General features: G+C 52.2%; 1 protein-coding gene across 1 annotated transcript; it reads left to right on the forward strand.

Moving 5' to 3' along the window:
- Positions 1 to 6849: 6849 nt before the first annotated feature.
- Positions 6850 to 22799, forward strand: LOC119059516 (cytochrome P450 2E1). Its single transcript, XM_037159164.2, has 9 exons — positions 6850 to 7077; positions 8122 to 8281; positions 14606 to 14755; positions 15001 to 15161; positions 15630 to 15806; positions 16749 to 16890; positions 20526 to 20713; positions 21168 to 21309; positions 22082 to 22799. Exons 1-9 carry the CDS (start codon positions 6901 to 6903, stop codon positions 22270 to 22272), a joined length of 1488 nt encoding a protein of 495 aa, XP_037015059.2. The 5' UTR covers positions 6850 to 6900; the 3' UTR covers positions 22273 to 22799.
- Positions 22800 to 23014: the final 215 nt, after the last annotated feature.

Genomic DNA, 23014 nt, shown 5'->3' on the forward strand with positions numbered 1-23014 from the left:
CAAAACGCAAACGAAGCCTCTTTAACATGGAGCCAGAGCCACGACCCAGAGCAACTGCCGGGCATGCCTTACGCCTCAAACCTTAGAACTCTGTTAAAGCTGGGGAGCCCTTGGCACTCTACCTACGACAACATGGTGTCCCCCAACACTGTTTTCAAAGATAACAAGAAAGCAGATACAGTGACTACGGAGTGGACGTTGAACACGTTGTCTGGGCCCTGGCTGGTGTGGCTCAGGGTTGAGCTTGGGCCTGCACACCAGAGGGTCACCGGTTCGATTCCCAGTCAGGGCCCAGGCCTGGGTTGCGGGCCAGGTCCCCAGTCGGGGGGGACTGGGAGGCGACCACATATTGCTGCTTCTCTCCCTCTCTTCCTCCCTCCCCCCTCCACAGGTAAATAAATAAAAGCTTTACAAAAGTAAAACGTCGTTTAGAATTAGTGTCCCTGTGTCATGTTCGGTGCACCTGTGCCTTCCCCTTCCTCACGGACGCCACTTGTCTGGGCCTCCCTGTCGGGACTCTCTCCGGGCTCCTGCCTGAACCGAGAGCCGTTTCTCTGACTCAGAAATGCGTTTGCTTCCCACGAGGAAAGGCCTGTCGTCTGCGGGCCGCCAGCTGGCGCCCCCTCCGGAGCCCGGGGCCTCCCCGGGGGACCTAAGTGTGTTTACCCAGCAAACACCACAAACCTGAGGGGAGACAGGGAGGCGGCTGCCTACTGAGACGGAGACGGCGCCAGGTGCTGGGTCAGGGGACATACACGTGTGACCCTCGCTCCCTTTGCAGTGGGGACCTTGTTCCCGGCCCAGGCTGGCGTGCCCTTTGGACACCGGCGTGTGTTCTCTGCTGCTGTTGTACTTGGAAGGCGCTTTTGGCTTTTGTCAAAGTCACTGTTGTAACCAAGAGTGCATTTACCCTGCACGCTCGTTTGCCTCGATGTCCTTCTGGGGTCTTGACCCTCTTACCACACAGGACAGAGCCCGTTTCCAGGTGCCCTGGGCCAGCTCTGCTGACACACTTCCCCCCCCGTCTCCACTCCCAGTCCCGCCACAGCCTCCACAGCCCCCTCCGTGGGGAGGTCGCGTGCCCACCTCACTCCTGTGCAGCCGGGGGACCCAGGGCTGCTGCGCTGCCTCTTCTGGGACGCTGCCGTGTTTGGCGTATGAAGGAGGGGAAGTCTCTCTGTGGAGGCAGCCTGACAGGAGATGTCGTGACCCCCGAGGAGGACTTGGCGTGGGGAGGAGGCCAAGGGGCCTGAGGGACCCTCTGGCCCAGCCATCATGTGGGGGGACGGGGGCTACATGCCCCTCATGCAGCCCGTACTCTCCCCGTAACGCCTGGCTGAGTAGACTGCACGGCTCGGAGCAGAAACCCAAGGAGCACAAGACGTCACACAGAGGCGACAGGCGGAGACACTGCACCGTGAACATTTCAGGGCAGACCACTGCTAAGGAGGCTAGAGGAAGCTGAAATTGATTTATGAGACATAAGGAAATATCTACTAACAAATTTAAAGCTGATAGTCTGAAACTAAAATTCCTGGTACTTGGAGTGGTACATTGTATAAAAAGTTATGTTTTATATTAATATTATATTACATTACATTATATGATATGATATTATGTTATACTCCATTACATTATATTGTATTATATTACAATGTGATCTACATGAACATATAGTTTTTTCAAAATGATGGAAGCAAAGTATACCTGATAATATCTATTTAACACATACACACACTCACAATAATAGAGGACTAAAGGACAAAAAAGGACTTTGATAGCCATTAAATGAGATGCAAGGCCTTGTTTCTAACAGAAGCACTCAAAAGTGCCATTCATCGTCTTCCGCAGACACGTGTTCCTGTGCTTAGAATTCGGCGCACTCCAGGCACCAGAAGCATTGTGTGTGGGGGCAACTTTGCCTGCAAGTCCCCCTGTTCACTATGGATGAAAATAAAACTGCCAAGACATGGTCTACTTGGGGAGAAAAGGTGGAGGTTGCCCCCCTCTGAGGGGTCTCTGACTAACCCACCAACTCTGGGGGCAGGGGATGAAGCAGAAGCAGCGCTGCTGCCAGAGACAAGCTTCGTCTCCTTAGTGGCTCACGGCCCAGAGGTTGCTCACTCGGCCTTATCCATGAGGGGCCGTTACAACTCCTGAAACCAGGCCGAATGATTCCCAACAATTGTGGCCAGAGAACCGCAGGCCCGACCTCTGACCGGCACTGCGTCTGCTTGCCAGCACTCACCTTTGGGCTCCCTCCCCAGACACAGACATCCTGGGGGCTGTGCAGGTGCAGCAGTTCTCAGCCAGTGGGAGGCGCAAGCCCTGCTGGCCGCCTCCCCACATTCTTTTTCACCCCCCATCAGAGCCAACAGGAGGGACCGGCAAAAAGGAGGAAGGCCCTGCGGACCTGCAGGCATCGGCCCTGGGCAGGTCGAGCAGACAGAGAAGAGGGCAGAGGGGTCAGAAAGCTCCGTCTCCACTCCGGGAACGGGTCCTCTCCTCCTTCCCACTGGCCACCGCAAAGACAGGAGCGGGTGCCACCAAGGCAGGACCCGCAGGCCAGCTGTGTCAGTTCCAGCTCCAGGGTGCACGGCACCGAAGGGGTGCCGAGACCCCCAGTCCCGCCAGAGCTCCGTGGCCCTTTCCAACACAGTCACAAAGCCAGCACCAGGATCCCGATGGCACTTTCAGATGTGGAGTGACGGAGGGCTTGCCGCCTTGCTCAGAGAAGGAACACGGGTTCGAGTTCAGTATACGTGGCATGGCCTCGCTTATGTAAACAAAAGCACACCAGGTGATTCTTGTCAACATGAAAGGAAAAGAATTGTTTCCATGGTGCACAAACATGTATTGCTCATATGAAAGCACAGAACTGGGATGCAGAAATGAAGATCTTCCCTCTATCACCAGTGAGAAGACAGAACAAACCCTGGCCTGCGGAGCTCTGTCACATGACGGTCCCCTCCCCCTTCTCGGAGCTGCCCCCAGCTGTCACCTCCTAACCTCCTAACGGGGACACTGCTGGGGCTTCTGCCTGGGTCGGGCCTCCCCGAGAACCTGCTGTTTGGGACCTCAGATAGGGGCTGCCTCTCACTTCGACCTTCTGTTTTCAGGTGGACCACTCTTTCCACATTCACAGAAAGCCGACGTGGGAATGCGGGCCGGGCCCGGGCGGGGGAAGTGATCGGAGATGGAAGATGTAAGGAAACCTGGAGTCCGAGGTGTGCCCCCGTACGTACAGGCAAGATGTCAAACACACAAGGTCCACCCAAATTAGCTCATTGATTCACAGCAAATCTAACAAAATTCTAATGTAATTTTTAAAGAATTTGATTAAACGATTCTACAGAATAATCTCCTAATTCTCTACAATAAAATAATACCCTTTTTATAATCAGAGGTTAATTTTTTCAAAATTGCTCGATGGTTCCCTTCCTTGTTTGCCTCCACTGGTTGTGCCGGCTGATTGACAAAGCGGAGAGTTTCAGACGGTGAGTTTCCATCCACGGCCCATGAGTTTGCTGCTGGCGATTCAGGTGCTATTGGGGCTGCCAGGCACCCCTCTGATCAGAAGTTCGGGGAATCGAAACTGGGATTGGGCACTCTGCCATGGAGACAATCAGCATGAAACTGATGCTGCTGCGTGACTCCCACCCCAGACAAACATGCTCACGTGACCCAAACCCTCCCTGTTCAGCTCGTGTCTGAGGACAGGGCAGTCCCCTTGTGGCCCCAGCTGGCAGGAGCCCATCAACCCCCAAATGCTTTCCTTTCCACAGCCAGTGACCTTCAGCTAGACTGAAGGACGCTGCCGTCTGCAGGATTTACTGTGGGAGGCTTAAAGTGTATGCCTTTCTCTCAAACATGCTCACTCTCAGAAGTATCGTCTTCTTCAATTTCTACATTACTGGTGTCTTCTGAAGAGTCCCTTTCCTCATCCCTGTAAACTTCACCATCCTCAGTTCCATTCACGGCATTGCTGATGCTACGTTTTAAAACGATTTCACAGCCACTAGCTCCTTGACACCGTTCCTTGATCTTAGGAGCCAATCACAAGCCTGGGCAGTAGATGCTTCCTTGGTCCTGCCTGTAGGTGAGTGTGAAGTCATTACCAGCTGACTGCATCCACCATGTCATCCTTTCTCCATTAGGGCCTTAAAGGGCTTGTTTACCAACATATGAAGAGGCTGCAGGTGGCTGCTTAGCCACTAAGCATCCCAGCAAGTTGGGTTTTCAAGTCCTCCGCGATTGCTTTTGCCATTCGTGTAACATGGGCTTTGAGTGATGAGAAACGAGCAAAGCTGGTTTCTTAAACAGTCCTCCAGGCCTTCGTGACTAGACTTGCTAAAACAGACTTTCGTGCCTTCTTCATTCCTCCATCCTTCTTCACGCACTTGGACAGGAGCTCCACTTGGAATCTCTTTTTCTGGAAACGTGTTTCTTTTAAAGATGACCACAGGTGGATCCTGGTCCCCTCTGCACAACAGGCTCACACAGCAGTGAAATGTGTTTTCTCATGAGCACTGGTCCTGACAGCCACGGTCTCTGCTCCTTCGGTGTACACCGTCTGCTGGATGGCACATCAGGTGTGAGAGGGGCCTCACCCACACTGGCGACGTCCGACAGCTCAAAGTCGTAGGTCTTTCGAAGACTGATAACATAAGAATGAAATTCCAAAACTCGATTCTCAGAGGCTGCTGGGAGTTTTGGGGCAAGTTGTCCTCATGCTCAAACCCTCTCTCCCCTTAAAGTCAAAGTCCCACTTAGGTGTCCCTGAGAAGTCCTCAGTTTTTTTTCTCGTGCAATCCTTTTACTTTCTTGTGTCCCCTTGGTGGAAACAGAGACCCCAGTCTGGTGCTGCGCCCGAGTCCACGTCTCCGCCTCCTGCTCCACCTCCGGCCACTTCGGAGGCTTCCCTTGCGTTGCCCCCTTCTGTCTGGGCGCCTGGAGAAGCTTTTCCTCCTGTCGCCCCACAGTCTGACACACTCTCCGCGGGGGACGTCCGAAGGGCCTCCCAGCAGCCCTGTCGCCATGCTTTTTAGCATACCTAATAACTTTTGGCTTAAAGCTTGCAGCGTTTCGACATTTTTAAATAATTTCTTCCGCCTAAAATGTATGAAGAGAAATGTTGCGCTGCTCACTGTATGGTAATAAAGTCGGCATCACCCATCTTCTCAAGCAGACGACGGTCGGCATCTCGTCTTTGTGGACGGCAATATGTCACTCTGCGTTTCATTTTGTTGGATTATTGGCGGGAGCTGGTTTCATTGCAAGTTTGTCCTAAGTTCAACAAGACGGATTATTATATTCCAGGGTATTATTTTGCATACAAATATGGTTATTGCTTTCTAGAGTTATACCTTTAATGCATAAGCATACATAAAAGAATTAAAAAACAGTTATATATGTGCAGAATTAGTACTACCCATATATAATGAGCATCCTTATTTTCCCCTAAAAATTTGGGCAGAAAGGTGTGCATTATACACGGCAAAATATGGCACTTCTTTATTCGTTGATCAACAATTCTTGACCTGGCTGGCGTGTCTCAGCAGACTGAGCGTGGCCTATGAACCAAAAGGTTGTATGTTTGATTCCCAGTCAGGGCACATGACTAGGTTGCAGGCCAGGTCCCCAGTAGGGGGTGTGTGAGAGGCAACCACACATGGGTGCTTCTCTCCTCCTCTTTCCTTCCCCTCGCTCTAAAAATACATAAATAAAATCTTTAAAAGAATTCTCTAATCTCTGCCTGGAATAGCTCAGGTACCATCTCCATGGCTTGCAGACCCCTGGGCACAAAGGCTGAACTCCGTGCCCCTCCTAGAGTCATGGGGTCACACACTGCCATTCCTGGAACAGCAGGTCTCCTTGCGCACCAGCCACTGCAGCCTCTCCGCTGCGACGGAAGCTGGAATCTCTACTCTCGAGTTCTCCTATCAGACTCTCCTGTTTCTATCTCCGGAGTCCCCAAGAACCCGGCACACTTCCACGATGGGATTCTCACCTGCCGTGGAGACCGTGGTCGGATTCCTGGCCCACGGCCCCAGCTCTATGGCGGTGTCTAATCTCTCTAGACGTCTATTCTGGGAGATCCCAGGAAACCAAGGCACCAGTAACAGCCCCAGGTCCGGATGACCTGAGGGTCGGTGACTGTGGATATCTGTGTTTACTGATGTGCATGGAAAAGGGGCTTCCGGCAAATCTAACCCAAAGGAAGCTCCCCGGGTGACTTGGTCACAAACTCCTGGCTGGGCAGGCCGTGTGGGCAGTTGTAGTGACACCTCAGGCCCACGGCTTCTCTAGTGAAAGGTCATCTCTGCTAAGCAGCCCTGTCCACTGTCCCTGTGCATTTTGTCACCACGTCTTTGAAACGCCAGAGTGGTCACCTTCCCAGAAATCTCTGAGGAGCACCCGGTCTCGTTGACTCTCCAGTGGTCCTAGGCCTGCCTCGTTCTGTCCGGCCTTCATTCAGTCCCCCTTCTGTTCCACCTTAATTCCAAATGCTTAAAAGAAGCTTCACACTGTCATCCTGGCAAGTTTTCTCAGTCTGTTGAGATCTTGCTCCCAGGTGTAGCCTCTGTTTGGCTCAGATGAATTTACATAGAAGTTCTCCATACTTTTGCACACCCTTAGGTCAACACTGACATTACACAGACGTCAGCAGTGTTGACAGGCCCCAGATGCCGCCAGAGCCGGGACAGGGCTCTCCAGAGGCAGCCACTGAGGAGCAGCCCTGGAAGGACGCCAGACAGCAGCTAATCATAAACCAATATCTGGGGCCAGAGGAGAAGGGAGGTGGCATTGGATGCCGGTTGACCTTCTCCAGGATGCACTATAAAAACCTGGCCTTTCCCGGGGTTGGCAGAGACGCTCCCCGCCACACAAACAGGCAGCATGGCTGTCCTGGGCATCACGGCCGCCCTGCTGGTGTGGATGGCCACCCTGCTGGTCCTCTCCTTCTGCAAGCAGGTGCACCGCAGGTGGAAACTGCCCCCAGGCCCTTTCCCGCTGCCCTTCTTTGGGAATATTTTTCAGTTGGAATTAAAGAATATACCAAAGTCCTTCACCAAGGTAAGAGAAATATGGTTGATTTGGGGAAGGAGAATCTGGGAACTAGATGTCCTATTTGTGCATTCAGCACATTGTAGACAAACTGTTCTGTATGATTTGAACTAACAGTAGTGTCCATGAGTGATATTCAAAATATCCAGCTAACAGGACAGCTTGGCCTTGCAGCCCTCCCAGGGCATCGGCTATAGACGGCCTGAGAGGCCCCTGCTTGAGACACACGTCCACTGCCTCACTGGTGGCTGGGGGAGGCCACTGTGGTGCGTGGTGTCAACCTGGAGTTCTCCATAGATGCTAAAGAACAGGGAAAAGTGAAGTGCGTGACCAGTTGGCCGGGCACCTTCTCCTATTATTGTTGTGAGCAGTGAATAAGCTACCAAACCTGAACACTGAACAAGTTGAGCCCTGGCCAGTGTGGCTCAATTGGTTGGAGTGTCATGCTGTGGAGCAAAATGACTCAGGTCTGATTACCAGTCAGGGCACATGCCCAGGTTGCAGGTTTAATCCCCAGCCAGTCAATGCTTCTCTCTCTGTCCCTGACCCTCTCTAAAAAGCAATGAAAAAAAATGTCCTCAGGTGAGAATAAGATAAAAAAATAAATAAATAAATGAGTTGATAAATCTACTCAGTGAGTCGATAGAACACCACAGGGCATGGGGGCGGTGGAAGGGTTTCTGCTTGGAGGGGCACTGACAGGGGTCGGGATGGTGCCCAGCTCTGGGTCTGCCTGCAGTGCCCTGGGGCCCATGACCTTGACTGGGAACAGCAAACAGTGCAGGTGCAAGGGCAGAGTTGGACACAGTGGCTTCAGGGGAGGGACATGAGAAGCAGAGCCGCAGGGAGGGGAATTAACCACAGCCAGGCGGATATGGCCGGGGCACTGGAACCTCAGTCCCTGCAAGGTCTCCCCAAGCGAGGCTGGACTTAGTCCCCAGGTCCCTCTGGGTTCTCTTGGTCAATAGCAGCAACTTTGGGGGTCATTTTGAAGCACGACCTTCCCATCCCCCAATCCCCTGTGACCTCACTCCCTGCTTGCTGGTCTTGCAGCTGGCAGAGCGCTTTGGGCCGGTGTTCACTGTGCACCTGGGCTCCCGCCCCGTCGTGGTCCTGCACGGCTACCAGGCCGTCACGGAGGCCCTGCTGAAGCACAGGAACGATTTTGCTGGCAGAGGAGAATTCTGCCTGTTCCAGGAGCAAAGGCACAAAGGTACCTCCTGGTCCGGGCATTGCTGGTAGTGGGCTCTCGGGGCCTGGCAGGGGCTGCCCTGTGGCAACGAGAGTCCTGGGGAGGGTGGAGAGGTGAACCGGTGCCCAGACGGTGCAGGGGAGGCCGCTGGTGTATCCACTCACCCCACTGCATCTTCATGAAAGCCACTATGACACTTTCACCCCAAAGGGCCAGGACCGCAGCACCCACACCCTGTCAGCAGGACGGCGTTGTCATAGAGCGGTGTGACACAAGGGGAGGTCCTGACAGGCGAGCAGACCTCGGGCCTCCGGGGCCCCCAGTCTCCTCCATGCTGTCCCCACTCACAGCTTCAGCTGCTCCTGGGTGTGGCAGCTCCGGCCTCTGACATCCCCTCAGCACAACGGGCCCCGAAACCTGCTGGGCGCTCTGAGGGTCCACAGGGCTTTGCTCAGCTGCAGTCCGGGTTCTCCAATGAGGGGCCTTGGGTGCCCCCCCTGGGGCTGTGCCTAGAGCAGGCCAGGGGGTGCTGAGTGCAGCCCAGCTCAGAATGAGTCTCCCACAGGCCGTCCCCCGAGCCTCACCTCTGTCCTGTGCACCTCATGTCTCCACAGCCCCGAGTTCCCCTTTTCCAGAAAACATGCCGGTCACTGCCTGCGGCTGGGGGAGGGCTGGGCCTGGGGTTGTGAGTGGCCTGTAGCTGAGTGTTTCCCAGACTCCTGACCCCAGATCCTGCCTTCTCTGCCTCCTGGGATGCCCTGGAGCTGTGGGGGACCCCTGCCTGGTGGGGCTCCCTTCCTCAGCCGTCACCCAGATGTTCGCTGCCCCGCCTGCTGCCCTCTCCGTCCCGGCCTTGCCCTTCCTGGCTGTGCTCCCTGCACTCCCTGTGGGTAAGGCTTCCATGAGATCCAAAGCAGATCAGAAATAGCCAGCGGCCCATCTTCTGCATGACATGGGGCAGCCTCTGCTCTTCCTGAGTCAACTTCAGTAACAAGTTTCTAGGAAAACTTCATCTATTTCATACAGAGTTTTCAAATAGACACATGTACAGCTGGACACGGCGCCCTCACCTGACCCTTCCACTCTCCATTTCCAAGGTTCTGCAGCAGGTGGTGGTGTTCTCTTGGACATTGTGGGTTTGTTTCACTTCTTTGGGCTTGATGAAAGGACAACCGACCACCTCAGCCACTGTCATTAACACTAAAGGGCTTCCTGTGGTCCCCAGAGTCCTCTGCCACCCCTGATCCCAGGCACAAGCCCGGAATACAGTCAGGCTGGACCCAAGGGGGCTGCGCTGCCTCCCGACTGGGGACTCCAGAGCCCCATCTTCAGCTGGGCCGTGGACCTGCCCGAGCCGTGAATGCTCACAGGCAGCACCACAGTGGGAGCACAGGCTGCGTGTTTACGTGTGAAGGACCGTCACGAGTCATCCAGTCGGGCTGCAGGAAGCTCTCACGGAGAAGCCATTTCCATCCTCATTCCAGCCGACTGGATCCCAGATGGGGCTGGCTGGCTGCCCCCAGCTCTCTGTCCGCCGTTTGCCCCCGGCTGTCTCTCTTCTTTCGCTGTCCCCGTCTCTGTGTCAGTTCCTCTCTGTCTCCCCCTTGCTACACCTCTCTTCCCTGTGATTTTTTAAAAATTTTTTCATTGATTATGCTGTTACAGTTGTTCTATTCTCCCCTTCATTCCCCTCCACCCTACCCCCCCGTCCCAGCCATTACCCCCCCTTTAGTTTATGACCATGTGTCTCAAGTCCTTTAGATTCTATATTTCCCATGCTATTCTTGCCCCCCCCATCTATTTTCTATCTACTGTCTATGCTGCTTATTTTCTGTACCTTCTCCCCCCTTCTCCTCCTCCCACTCCCCTGTTGCTAACCCTCCTTGAGATCTTCATTTCTATGTTTCCACTCCTGATCTAGCTGTCCTGTTAGTTTGCTTTTGTTTTAGGTGTGGTTGTTAATAACTGTGAGTTTGTTGTCCTTTCACTGTTCATGTTTCTTTAACTTCTTTTTCTTAGATAAGTCCCTTTAACATTTCATATAATAAGGGCTTGGTGATGATGAACTCCTTGAATTTGATCTTATCTGAGAAGCACCTTATCTGTCCTTCCATTCTAAATGAAAGTTTTGCTGGATAGAGCAATCTTGGTTGTAGGTCTTTGGATTTCATGACTTGGAATACCTCTTTCCAGCCCCTTCTTGCCTGGAAGGTCTCTTTTGAGAAATCTGCTGACAGTCTGATGGGGACTCCTTTGTAGGTGACTGTCCCCTTTGCTGCTTCTAGGATTCTCTCCTTCATTTTAATTTTGGCTAATGTAATGATGATGTGCCTTGGTGTGTTTCTTCTTGGGTCCAACTTCTTTGGGACTCTCTGAGCTGCCTGGATTTCCTGGAAGTCTATTTCCTTTGCCAGCTTGGGGAAATTCTCCTTTATTATTTCTTCAAATAAGTTTTCTACTGGTGGCTGTTCCTTTCCCCCTTCTGGCACCCCTATAATTCGGATGTTGGAGCATTTAAAGATGTCCTGGAGGTTCCTAAGACTCTCCTCATTTCTTTGAATTCTTGCTTCTTGATTCTTTTCTGTTTGGCCATTATTTGCTTTCTTCTGGTCCACTCCATTGATTTGAGTCCCAGTTTCCTTTTCATTGCTATTGGTGTCCTGTGCAATTGCATTCATTTCAGTTAGTTTCGCCTTCATATATTTGTCTAATTTGTGGCTATAATCAACCAGTTCTGTGAGGATCCTGATCACCAGTGTTTTAAATTGTGTGTCTGAGAGTTTTGCTATTTCTTCATTGCTTAGATTTATAGGCTCTGGGGCTTTGAGATCTTCTTGAGCCATTTTTGGTCTTGAGCCATTTTTGGTCTGTTTGCACCCTTTAAGTGTGAGGAGCTGAGCCTTGGACTCCCAGGTCGCTGGGTTGTGACACTGTATGTGGAGGTGGGGTCAGAGCGGGGAAATGGCGGCGCCCTCCGCTGCCGCTTGCCGCGGGGACCCACTGGGTCCCGGTCCAATCGCCCACTCCCTCGCTTGTGTATCCACGCACCAATGAGCAACCACAGTCGACCCGCAGCCCTGCTTCCTCGCTGTTTCCCCGCGGTTGCTCGCTTGGTCGCTCGCTCGGTCGCTCACTAAGTCCAACCCTGCGCCTGAGTGTGTCTGACCGAGTTTTCCTGTGCAACCCTGCTCCACCAGCTGTTGGTTTCGCCCCTTACCGGTCAGACTGAAGAATTTGTTGTTAACAGACTTCCGAAAAGTTCAATATTCTGTGTTCTGGCTGTGTTTTCTATTGCTAATATTTAGTTGTCTCTAAACTTGGTTGTGTGAGAAGGCACGGCTCATCCACCTATGCCTCCATCTTGGCGGAAGTTTCCCTGTGATTTTTTAAAACCAGAAGATGTGTGGATTTTATCGTAGAGAATGCCATTAACAATAGTCATTACTATACCCACATTCATTTTAAGCCAAGCCTTTATTATTTCTTGATGTTAATTTTTTAAAAATATATTTTATTGATTATGCTATTACAGTTGTCCCATTTTCCCCTTTTATTCCCCTCTGCCCTGCACACCTTCTCCCACCCACATTCCCCCCTTTAGCTCATGTCCATGGGTCATACACATAAGTTCTTTAGCATCTACATTTCCTACACTATTCTTACCCTCCCCCTGTCTATTTTCTACCTACCATTTATGCTACTTATTCTCTGTACCTTTCCCCCCTCTCTCCTCCTCCCACTTTCCCACTGATAACCCTCTGTGTGCTCTCCATTTCTGTGGTTCTGTTCCTGTTCTAGTCATTTGCTTAGTTTTTTTTAATTTTATTTTTTTTAGGTTTGGTTGTTAATAGCTGTGAGTTTGTTGTCATTTTACTGTTCCTATTTTTGATCTTCTATTTCTTAGATAAGTCCCTTTAACATTTCTTATAATAAGGGCTTGGTGATGATGAACTCCTTTAACTTGACCTTATTTGGGAAGCGCTTTTCTGCCCTTCCATTCTAAATGAAAACTTTGCTGGTTAGAGTAGCTTTGGATGTAGGTCCTTGCCTTTCATGACTTCAAATAATTCCTTCCAGCCCCCTTTTGCCAGCAAGGTTTCTTTTGAGAAATCAGCTGATAGTGTTATGGGCACTCCTTTGTAGGTAACTGTCTCCTTTTTTCTTGCTGCTTTTAAGATTCTATCCATATCTTTAATCTTGGCTAATGTAATTATGATGTGCCTTGGTGTGTTCCTCCTGGGGTTCAACTTCTTTGGGACTCTCTGAGCTTCCTGGACTTCCTGGAAATCTATTTCCTTGACCAGATGGGGGAATTCTCCTTCATTATTTTTTTCAAATAAGTATTTAGTTTCTTGCTCTTCCTCTTCTGGCACCCTGTGATTTGAATGTTGGAACATTTAAAGTTGTCCTGGAGGTTCCTAAGCCTGTCCTCATTTTTTTGAATTCTTGTTTCTTCATTCTGTTCTGGTGGAATGTTTCTTTCTTCCTTCTGCTCTAAACTGTTTATCTGAGTCCCAGTTTCCTTCTTGCCACTGTTGGTTCCCTGTACATTTTTCTTTAATTCAGTTTTCATAGCCTTCACTTCTTCCTCTATTTTGTGACCATACTCAACCAATTCTGTGAGCATCCTGATTACCAGTGTTTTGAACTGTGCATCTGATAAGTTGGCTATCTCTTCATCACTTAGTTGTATTTTTTCTGGAGCTTTGAACTGTTCTTTTATTTGGCTCATTTTTTTGTCTTGGAGCACCTGTAACGTAGTAAGGGGTGGAGCCTTAGGTGTTCCCCAGGGTGGGGCAGCCCATGGGGCTGCATTGTGACGCTGTCTGTCGGGGAGGGTCTGAGAGGGATCAGTGCAGCTTCCCATGGTCTCTGCCAGTCTCCAGTCACCTCCCCCACCACCCACAAAAAAATTGGGCCCTTCTGGTGCTGATTTCCAGTTGGGTTGGTTTGTGTACATTCTGGGACCCTGTGGGTCTCTCCAACGAACTTTCCTGTGAGGCTGGGAGTTTCTGCTGCTGCTGCCTCAACCCCCACAGGTGTTTTCAGTCAGAGGCCTGAGGCTTTATTTTCCCACTGGGACCCGGGGTTGTGTGGTCTGTCTCCCTCCCCGGTGGTTCCTCCCGGTTTATCTGCATGCCAGTGTGGGGCCGCCTGCTCCGCCACCTTGCTGCAAGTCCTCTCCGCCCGGCTGCCCATCTCCGCCCCTCCTACAGGTCTGGATGAGTGTTTCTTCTTTAACTTTTTGGTTGTTGGACTTCCATACAGTTAGATTTTTCTGGCAGTTCTGGTCGTTTTTTATTTTTAAATTTGTTGTTGTCATTCTTTTGTTGTGCGAGGAGGCACAGTGTGTCCACCTACGCCTCCGTCTTGGCCCAAAGTCCTCGTGACATTTTGAACCACTCTCCTGCCCTTGGCTGTGGCCCGGCACGCCCTCCCTGGCAGTTTCTCTGATCTCTGGGCTCAGGTCCCCACCTCTTGGGGGCTCAGGTCCCTCTCATCCTTTGGTCATCCATGCCAGCTGCTGGGTCACCAGACTGGCAATTCCGATGGAAACCTGAGTTTGGCGCATTTCCCTGGGCACGGATGCCCCAAGCCCCTCCTCACTGCGCAAAGCCCCAGGGGAACCTCAAGCCTAGACCAGCAAACCCACCCCAGGACCCCTGACCCGGCTCTGCCTCTGAGCCCAACCTGGTGCCTGGCTCCGCCCCGCCGGGCTCAGTGCCTGCGGCCCCCATGGGCTGCGCCTCTTAGGCCTGGGCCTGGGCACGCAGGTCGGCCCCAAGCTGCTGGTCTGTACGCCAGGGAGCCTGTGGCCCCCACACTCAGCAGGACACTTTGCGGGGCACAGACTTGGGAGTTGAAGTGTCGCAATGTGAAGGCAACACTCAGAAATGGGGTGGGTTTGGGGGGACTCCGTCCTAGACCAGGAAGGGGTAGCAGACATGGTTTTCTGTCCTGAAACAGTTTTTTTTTAAAGACTTTATTTATTTATCTTTAGAGGGGAAGGGAAGGAGAGAGGGAGAGAAACATCAATGGTTGCCTCTCGTGTGTCCCCCGCTGGGAACCGGCCTGCAACCCAGGCAGTGTCCTGACTGGGAATCGAACCGTGATCCTCTGGTCTGCAGGTCCATGCTCAGTCCACTGAGCTACACCAGCCAGGGCTGTCCTGGAACAGGTTTTAGGTGCAATGGGGCCGGGAGCCACTGGTGAGATGGGCAGGACCCCCATGAACTGCACCGGTGCTGTGCTCCAGCCGCGGGTCTGCAGCACGTCCCAGCTGCCCTGACGCGCGGTCGGGGTCTGGGCATTGGCTGTGACTCCTCCGTGGTCCCTCCTCCCCAGGCATTACTTTCAACAATGGCCCGAGCTGGAAGGGCACCCGGCGGCTCTCCCTGACCGTCCTCCGAGACTACGGGATGGGGAAGCGGGGCAACGAGGCCCGGATCCAGAGGGAGATCCCGTTCCTGCTGGCGGCGCTGCGCAGGACAGACGGTGTGTGTGGGCCGGGGGCACTGCCCTGAGGCCTGGCCTGGGCTGGGGACACCACAACTCGGGTCCTCCCTCCAATGCGGGGGAGGGGGAGCGAGAGCGCTGACACGTGTGTCACTGTCGCACCTGAGTCACTGAGAGGTAAAGAGGCCCTGCCTTCCGTGAAGTGTCACGGTTTTCAGGGCGTCTCTTCACAGGAGCCGAGTGGCGAAGCAGAGCCCCTAGGCTCACCCGCACCTGTCTTCCAGGCCGGCCCTTCGACCCCACCTTTCTCCTGGGCCGCGCCCCCTGCAACATCATCGCCGACATCCTCTTCGGCCGGCGCTTCAATGACGACGACACCACAAGTCTGAGGCTGCAGGGCTTGTTCAACGAGAACATGTACCTGCTCGGCACTCCCTGGGCGCAGGTGAGGCCACTCTCCACCTCTGTCCCAAGCCCCCACTCGTCTTCAGCTGCATCGATTAGGTCAGAACAAGGGAAGGGACACGTGTGTGGAGTGGAAGTAACAGACAGGCCTGCACGTTCTCTCTGGACACGCATGCACCTGACTGAGGTGGCCCTTTGCTAAGCTTGGGACACTTAGTGGTTCATTCTGGCAAATCGGGGTGTGTGTGTGTGTGTGTGTGTGTGTGTGTGTGTGTCCCGTGCATGTGAGGCAGGGGCCGTGAGTTCGTGCTCCCCACAGAACAGGCCCTGCCTGACAGAGGGCTGCCCAGACAGTCCTGGGGGCCAAAGTCTTACGCGGGATACAATATCTGCAGCCCTAAACTTAGCTTTGGAGAAACGTATTAGTCCAGCTCACAAAATTATGTTGCATCCAGAAAGAAGAAAACATACATAGTAAGACATTCTCTCTTGCTCTGCCTCTCTCTAGCTTTATAACAGTTTTCAAAGCTATCTACACTACCTGCCCGGAAGCCATAGGAAAGTACTAAAAAACTTGTCTGAATTAAAAGCCTATGCCTTGGACAGAGTGAAGGAGCACCAGCAGTCCCTGGACCCCAGCTGCCCCCGGGACTTCATCGACTGCCTGCTCATAGAGATGGAGAAGGTGCCCCGGCCCCACGCCCGGGGAAGCCGAGTGCTGGGCTGCTCCGAGATGGTTGTGGGGGAGGGGCGTTTCTCGGATTTGTTTCGTCACTGCTGGTGCCCAGACTGCCCACAGGGGGTCCAGTCTGGTGCTTCTGGTGTTACACAGACACGCTGGCTTCACATAACCGCTGCATGCTGCTCCCACACAGGCAGCCTGCCTGGCTTCTTCAACACCGCACGGCTGTGCCCTGCTGCCTCCCTGGGGAAGCGGACAGAGGCCATGGAACCCTCACACCAGCCCCCTCCGTGCCACGCCCCTAACCCGGGCTGCGCCTCATCTGGGGAGAGGCCCTGAGCATCCTCCTCTGCACGTGGACCCTGACTTGTACAGGATTCCAAGGGGTTCCTTGAGTGCTCGGCAGTTCTGAGATGGTTGGCTGTGCTGTCTACCTGACAGCCCCTGAGGACCCCCAGCACAGACTGGTCACATGCCACCATGTCACCTCTTTCCTTTGACATCACATGTGGCTTTGGAACAGCACCTGACTTCCCAGGATGATGGCCCCAGCAGCTGGGCCCTCACTGCTCTTCCAGAGGCTCAGCTTCCCTGTGACTTTCCTGGGTGGTGTGCAGAGGCCTACGGCTCAGCCCCGGAGGTCAGGACGCTGGACCAGGCAGAGCCGCCCGGTCCTGGAGTGGGCTCTGCACTCTAGAAGCAGCTGAAGCCCAGTGGCCTGGGCGAGGCGCAGGCCCTCACCTTTCTGGGAGGCTCAGCTCCCTAGCTGTGCAGAGGAGACAGCTGTGTCTCCACAGGACAGCCTTGCACACGTCTGCCCTTTCTCCCTGTGGAGCTGGTGGGGCTGGGGCTGCTCTGTGGTCGAGGGACAGATGCCAGGGTCTCCATCTCATTCACCTGAAGACATCATCTTACCGCGTCCCCATCTGTCTGTAACATCCATAGAAACGATACAGTGAAGAGCCTGGGCACACCTTGGACAACATCACTGCGACTGTGGCTGACCTGTTCTTCGCGGGGACGGAGACCACCAGCATGACTCTGAGATACGGGCTCCTGGTTCTCCTGAAATACCCGGAGATTGAAGGTATGTCCAGTCATGGGCAAGGAGCCCTGGGCTCTGCGGCTCTCACCTGAACAGCCAGCCCACAGCATTTAGGTGTCAGCTTTCTTCTGTAAGTGACATTGCTTGTCAGCCCTTGCAGGACTGATGCGGGGGTCACTGGACAAATTCTCGGAGGGGAAGTGTCCTTGTACCTGACAGTTGCCTGGCCCCTGACCAGCAGCCCTCCCACACGCCACTGACACCCTGAGCACTGCGGAGGAAACCCAGCAGCAGCCTGGAGCATCGCAGAGCATTGCAGTGCTGTCCACCTTCTGCTCTGGGGCGGAGCCTGTTTGTGATGCTGACCGACCATAATCTCTGCACGGCCCCTGAGTACACGTCCGCCTTCCAGGCCGAGCCAGGGTGGCCTTGTTCCAAGGAGCTTCCCACCACCCCACGCACAACTGCTGGTAATAACGTGGCTCCTGCCATTTGCCAGGCACAAGCCCTTCAAGACACTGTATCCCTGAGGGCAGCCGTTACAGGATAAGCAGCAGCTTCCCCACAGCCTGTCCTGGGCCAGACCTGGTCTGCCAGCACCGCAGCCTGTGCTCTTTCTTTCTAATGGGAAGGTGGGGGCGAAGGAACCCGAGGGCTGTGGAGCGGGGCCCTGCCCAGGCCTGTGGTGGCCCTCGAGGACTTCTGACCTCGCTGCCCCGGGACCAGAGGCTCTAAAGTGTTTTCCATTGTTAATTAGGAGACATTGCTAATATAAAGAAAAAGAAAATAAAAGAGAGACACCCATACACCCACTGCCAGATTTCACCTGTGTTCGCACCAGGCAGTCCATACTTCAGGGCTCTGGAAAAGAAAGTAAGGCCTTTCCTAACCAAGAGCAGTGTTTGCTACTTTGCTGTGGCAGAGGAAGAGCTCACCTAACACCGTGAAGAATCGTGCCAACGTGGCGGACAGTTCTCCAGAACGCAAACTGAAAGCCCCAAAAGGGTGCGAGCTAACGGACAGCGAACACAAAATAGCTGGGCGAAGTACAAGGAAACTCAGAAGGACTGGTCAATGCACCCGAGTGAAGTTAGAGTGCAAACAGCATTTTACCAAAGAGATTGAAACTCTAGGAAAGAACCAGACAGAAAACCTGGGGCTGCAGAACTGCACATGCGCTGAAGGGGCAGCAGAGAGCACCCGAAACCAGGCAGAGCTAATGGGAGGGAAGACAGAATCTGGCAATGAGTCACACGGGAGAGGACAGAGACCTGAGATTTTTAAAAACGAAGAAGCTGTAGGAGAACTATTTGACTCCTTTAAAAAAAAAAAGGCAACACAGGATGGTGGGCATCTCAGAATGAAGACCAAGTGAAAGGGATCAGAGGACTTTTTTGGAGAAATAATACCCGGGAACTTTCCAAAGCTGGGAGAGGGCTGGATGTGAGAGTACAGGGGCTGATACAACAAGTAACCAGTCACCTCCGTGCAGGAAGGCCTGCTCCAACACTCGCTTTAAAACTGTCAGAAGTCAGTGCTACAGGAAGACTTCAAAGGCAGGTGGGGGGAAAAGATGGCGGCCTACAAAGGCCGACCCCCACTGGGCTGTTGGCAGATCTCTCGGCAGAACTCTACAGACCAGGAGAGAAGTGATAGATTAAAAAGTCTTGCAAAATAAAAACTGCCAGCCAGGAAGATTCTATCCAGTAAAGCTATTCCTCAGATGTGAAGGAGAGACAAGGGCATCTCCAGAGAGACAAGAGCTGAGGGAGGTCACTGCCGCTGGGCCCACTGTACAGGCTGGAAGGAGCTCTTCTATGTGAGATGAAAAGGCAAAACTACACAAAACGGTGGTAAGGTGATGGGCAGACGGACAGAACCAGATAATTGCAAAGCTATTTCAGAATACAGCATAAAAGTTAAAGGGAAAAAGCATTAAAAATAACTGTAACTCTTTTAATTTGGTAAGAAGCTCACAACATAAAAAGGAACAGTTTGTGGCAACAAAACATCGAAGGAGAGGAGGGAAAGGGTGAGACCTATGTGGACAGTGTTCAGAAAACGGGACAGCCACATGCAAAATACTGAAGCTAGAACACAGCGCTATTCCATACATGGAAATTAACTCTAAGTGGGTTGAAGTCAGGAATGGAAGAGCTGAAACCACAAAACATAGAGAAGAAAATATGTACTAAGCTCCTTGACATCACTCTTAGTGAAGTTTTGATGGATCTGACTCCAACAACAAGGGAGAGAAAAGTAGAAATAAACTAACAGGAGCACATCAAACTAAGAAGCGTCTGCAACACAGGAAACTACCAACAAAATGAAAGGCAACCTGCAGAATGGAAAAAGGCATTTGCAAATCATATATGTGATAAGGAGTGAATATCTAAAATATATAAAGAACTCATACAACTCAACAACAACAACAAAAACTGAACAACCCAGTTTAAAAATGGACAAAGGACCTGAATAAACATTTTTCCAAAGAAACTTACAGGTGGCAAACAGGCACATGAAATAATATTCAACATCGCTAATCATCAGGGAAATTCAGGTCAATGACACAGTGGGATACCACCTCACACCTGTTAGGATGGTGTCATAAAAAAGATAAGGAATATATAAGTATTGGGGAGGACATAGAGAAAAGGGGGCTCTCTTACACTGTTGGTGGGAATGCAGACTGTTGCAGCCACTGTGGAAAGCAGTATGGAGGTTCCTTAAAAAAGGAAAAGTAGAATAACCATACGATCTAGCTATTTACCTTCTGAATATTTATCCAAACACTACAAAGCCACTACCGTATTTTTTGGATCAAAACACGCACCCAGGTTTTAGAGGAGGAAAATAGGGAAAAAATTTTTGAAGGAAAAAATATGGTGAAATATTTAATAACATAAATAACAGAATATTTCACCAATGTAAATGTAAACAGAACTCAACAGCAGTATTAACAACCATTATTCCTCCCAGGTTGGGGTTGCTGCATCTTATAGTCCCGAATTGTGGTAATTTAAAAACTATGTGCCCCCACATTCACTGCAGCGTTATTACAACAGCCGAGACATTGAAACAAGCCAAGTGTGCACCCAGGAATGTATTCGTAGCAAATGTAGAAACACGTATCAATAACAAGTGCGACCTTGCCATGCGTGACAGCCTGGGTGGACCTCGAGGTCACCATACTAAGAGAAATAAGTCAAACAGAAAAGGACAAATACCGTATGATTTCACCCATATGTGGAAAATAAAAAAACAAACCAAACCAATCTCAGAGACACAGACCACGGATCGGTGGTTGTCAGAGGGGAGAGGGAGGGAGAAGCCGTTAGGGGGGTAACTGGCGAGAGGCGGGCGATGGCAGACGCGGTGGTGCGCATGACGTCATACATGCAGACGCGGATTATAAGGCTGCACACCTGAAGCATATAAGCCAACGTCACCTCAGCGAAAGATTGAAAAAGGACGGATGCCCAAACGTGCTGTAGACTGTCCCCTGGCGAGCTCAGATCTCACCGACACGTGGGAGACTTAGGTATTGGACAGCACAAGGCTGCTGGGCTGGAGCTTCCACCGCTGGGAGAGCTCCGTAAACCCCTACTGAGTGGACGGCAGGCTGGCTGGGAGTGCGGCCACCCAGTCCTTTACACTTGTCCACCCCTATGTTGCAGAGAAACTTCATGAAGAAATCGACAGGGTGATTGGGCCCAGCCGAGTCCCTGCCGTCAAGGACAGACTAGAGATGCCCTACATGGACGCGGTGGTGCATGAGATCCAGCGCTTCATCAACCTCCTGCCCACCAACCTGTTGCATGAAGCAACCCGGGACACAGTGTTCAGAGGATACGTCATCCCCAAGGTCAGGTGTGAGCTGGACTCTGTCCCAGCAGCTCAGCTGCTGTCCCGCCCAGGGACAGGATGGAAGGTCCAAGGACACCTCCCTCTGGCAGATGTGGCTGGGCCACACCACCACGCCACAGAAGTCCCCACACAGACCTCGTGCCCACAGGGATGAGGAAATATGGAAAAGGGACCCCTTCCGTAACCCCCGGGGTTCGTGGTATATTCCAACACCAGAAAGCAAACAACGCAGGTAACACAGCCCTTTACTCCTCTAAAGAGCTTAGAGCTCCCACTAACCCTTTACACCTGACCCCTGGCTGCCTTCTATCTGGTTCGTAAGCAAACAACTTCCTCAACTGAAACACACTCTTTTGTGTAAGGTAAAATTCAAAACACCCTTATTCACTGGGGGCCTGCAGATCAGAGCCCATGTTTTGCTAACATGACCGACACAGCCTTTATTGTTTCAGGGTACAGTTGTAATTCCAACACTGGACTCCCTCTTGTTTGACAACCAAGAATTCCCCGATCCAGAGACGTTTAAGCCAGAGCACTTTTTAGATGAGAATGGGAAGTTCAAGTACAGTGACTATTTCAAGGCATTTTCCGCAGGTGAGAAGAGTTCCGATGTGGCACCCTACCCAGGGACTTGTCTGGGAGTCCTGCCCTCCACTCCATGTGTAATCTGCCATCACCCCAGACCTGCATGGGGCCCCTTACTTTCACCCGCAGTGTGACTCCCATGTGCTCCTCTCTGTTCAGAGCAGTTAGACGTCTTTCCACCAGAAGTCCTGGAAGTGAGGTGTCGGGGATGAATTATCTCTCCATGGATAGATGTTTTACTTCATCCAGAGCTAAAACTCTTTACTTGCTAGGACTTAGTAAAAAAAATCTCTCAAAACTGTATGACCTCACTCTCTGTAGGGTCATATAGGGTTACTAAACGAAATGTAGCGTGTGGTTTCCCACACTCATCTCGGGCCATCCAGCCTTTCTTGGGCTGTCAGCCCGTGAGCCTCGGTCCCTTTCCCAGGGCCTTTCCTCAGATGTCAGTGTGACGAAAGGTCATGTGACCAACTTGGTACTTCAGCACCCCACGCTGCAGCGCTGGCCTCTTTCCTGTAGGGCGTGGGGATGGGCACGGGGATGACCACAGGGCAGGTGGAGACTCCTCTCCAACCTACCAGGGGTCATGCAGCTGAGTCCCCGTGGCTGAGGTGTGAGGCTGGTCCCCGCATGTGTCACTGATGCTCTGACCCTGAAATCCATTCGGTGCCCCCTTTCCACGGGCAGAAAGGGGTCCCTCCTGCTGAGGGTGGCAGTTCTCCCCAGCTGCCCCTCCTGGCTCTTGCCTTAGTGTCTCTTGTGTACATCCCCAATGCAGGAAAGCGGGTGTGTGTCGGAGAAGGCCTGGCTCGCATGGAGTTGTTTCTCCTCTTCACCGCCATTTTGCAGCACTTCAGCTTGAAGTCTCTTGTTGCGCCTGAGGACATTGACCTCAGCCCCATCGTCAACGGGTTTGCCAGTGTTCCACCCCATTACACACTCTGTGTCCTTCCCCGCTCGCAAGCGTGAGGCATGGGTGCTCTGGAGACAGTAGACTGGCACAAGGGAAGCCACTCTCTGCTGCTCATTGTGCGGGCAGACTGGGGAGGCCAAACCTTCCCATGCTGTACCCACTCTGGCCTTAACAGAGTAGGTCATGTTGAAAGCCAGCAGCTGCAACATCTCCCAGTCTCTCTCTGACCAGCCATCCTGCCTCCCTCTCATAGGGACCCTCCCAGATGACCCGGGACAGTTCCCCCATCTCAGGATCCTCATCACACGTTCCAAGGGCCCTTTGCCGAGTAAGGTACCACATTTGCAAGTTCTGGGATGAGAATAAGGATGCTATTGGGCCCACTGTTCTGCCATTTTGTCCACCACGGGGTGTGACCAAAACCTGAGTTTGACAAACTGGCAAATCATTCAACTGCAGAAGCCCTGCCACCCCTGCTCTGAAAGAGCCTGCCAGTCTCATCACACTGCAGAATAAACTCTTCCTGCAGCAGAAAGACTGGAAAATGCTGTCTCACTTACTTTGGGGATTTCAACTGGAGAGTATGCCTTAGGAAAATTCTTTTTTTTTTTAAATTTTTTTATTGATTATGCTGTTACAGTTGTTCTATTCCCCCTTTCATTCCCCTCCACCCTACCCCCCCATCCCCATCATTACCCCCCTTTAGTTTATGACCACGTCTCAAGTTCTTTAGATTCTATATTTCCCATACTATTCTTGCCCCCCATCTATTTTCTATCTACTGTCTATGCTACTTAT

Source organism: Artibeus jamaicensis, unplaced genomic scaffold (genome assembly GCF_021234435.1).
Source record: "Artibeus jamaicensis isolate MK-2021 breed Jamaican fruit bat unplaced genomic scaffold, CSHL_Jam_final contig_490, whole genome shotgun sequence".
NCBI classification, from domain to species: Eukaryota; Metazoa; Chordata; class Mammalia; order Chiroptera; family Phyllostomidae; genus Artibeus; species Artibeus jamaicensis.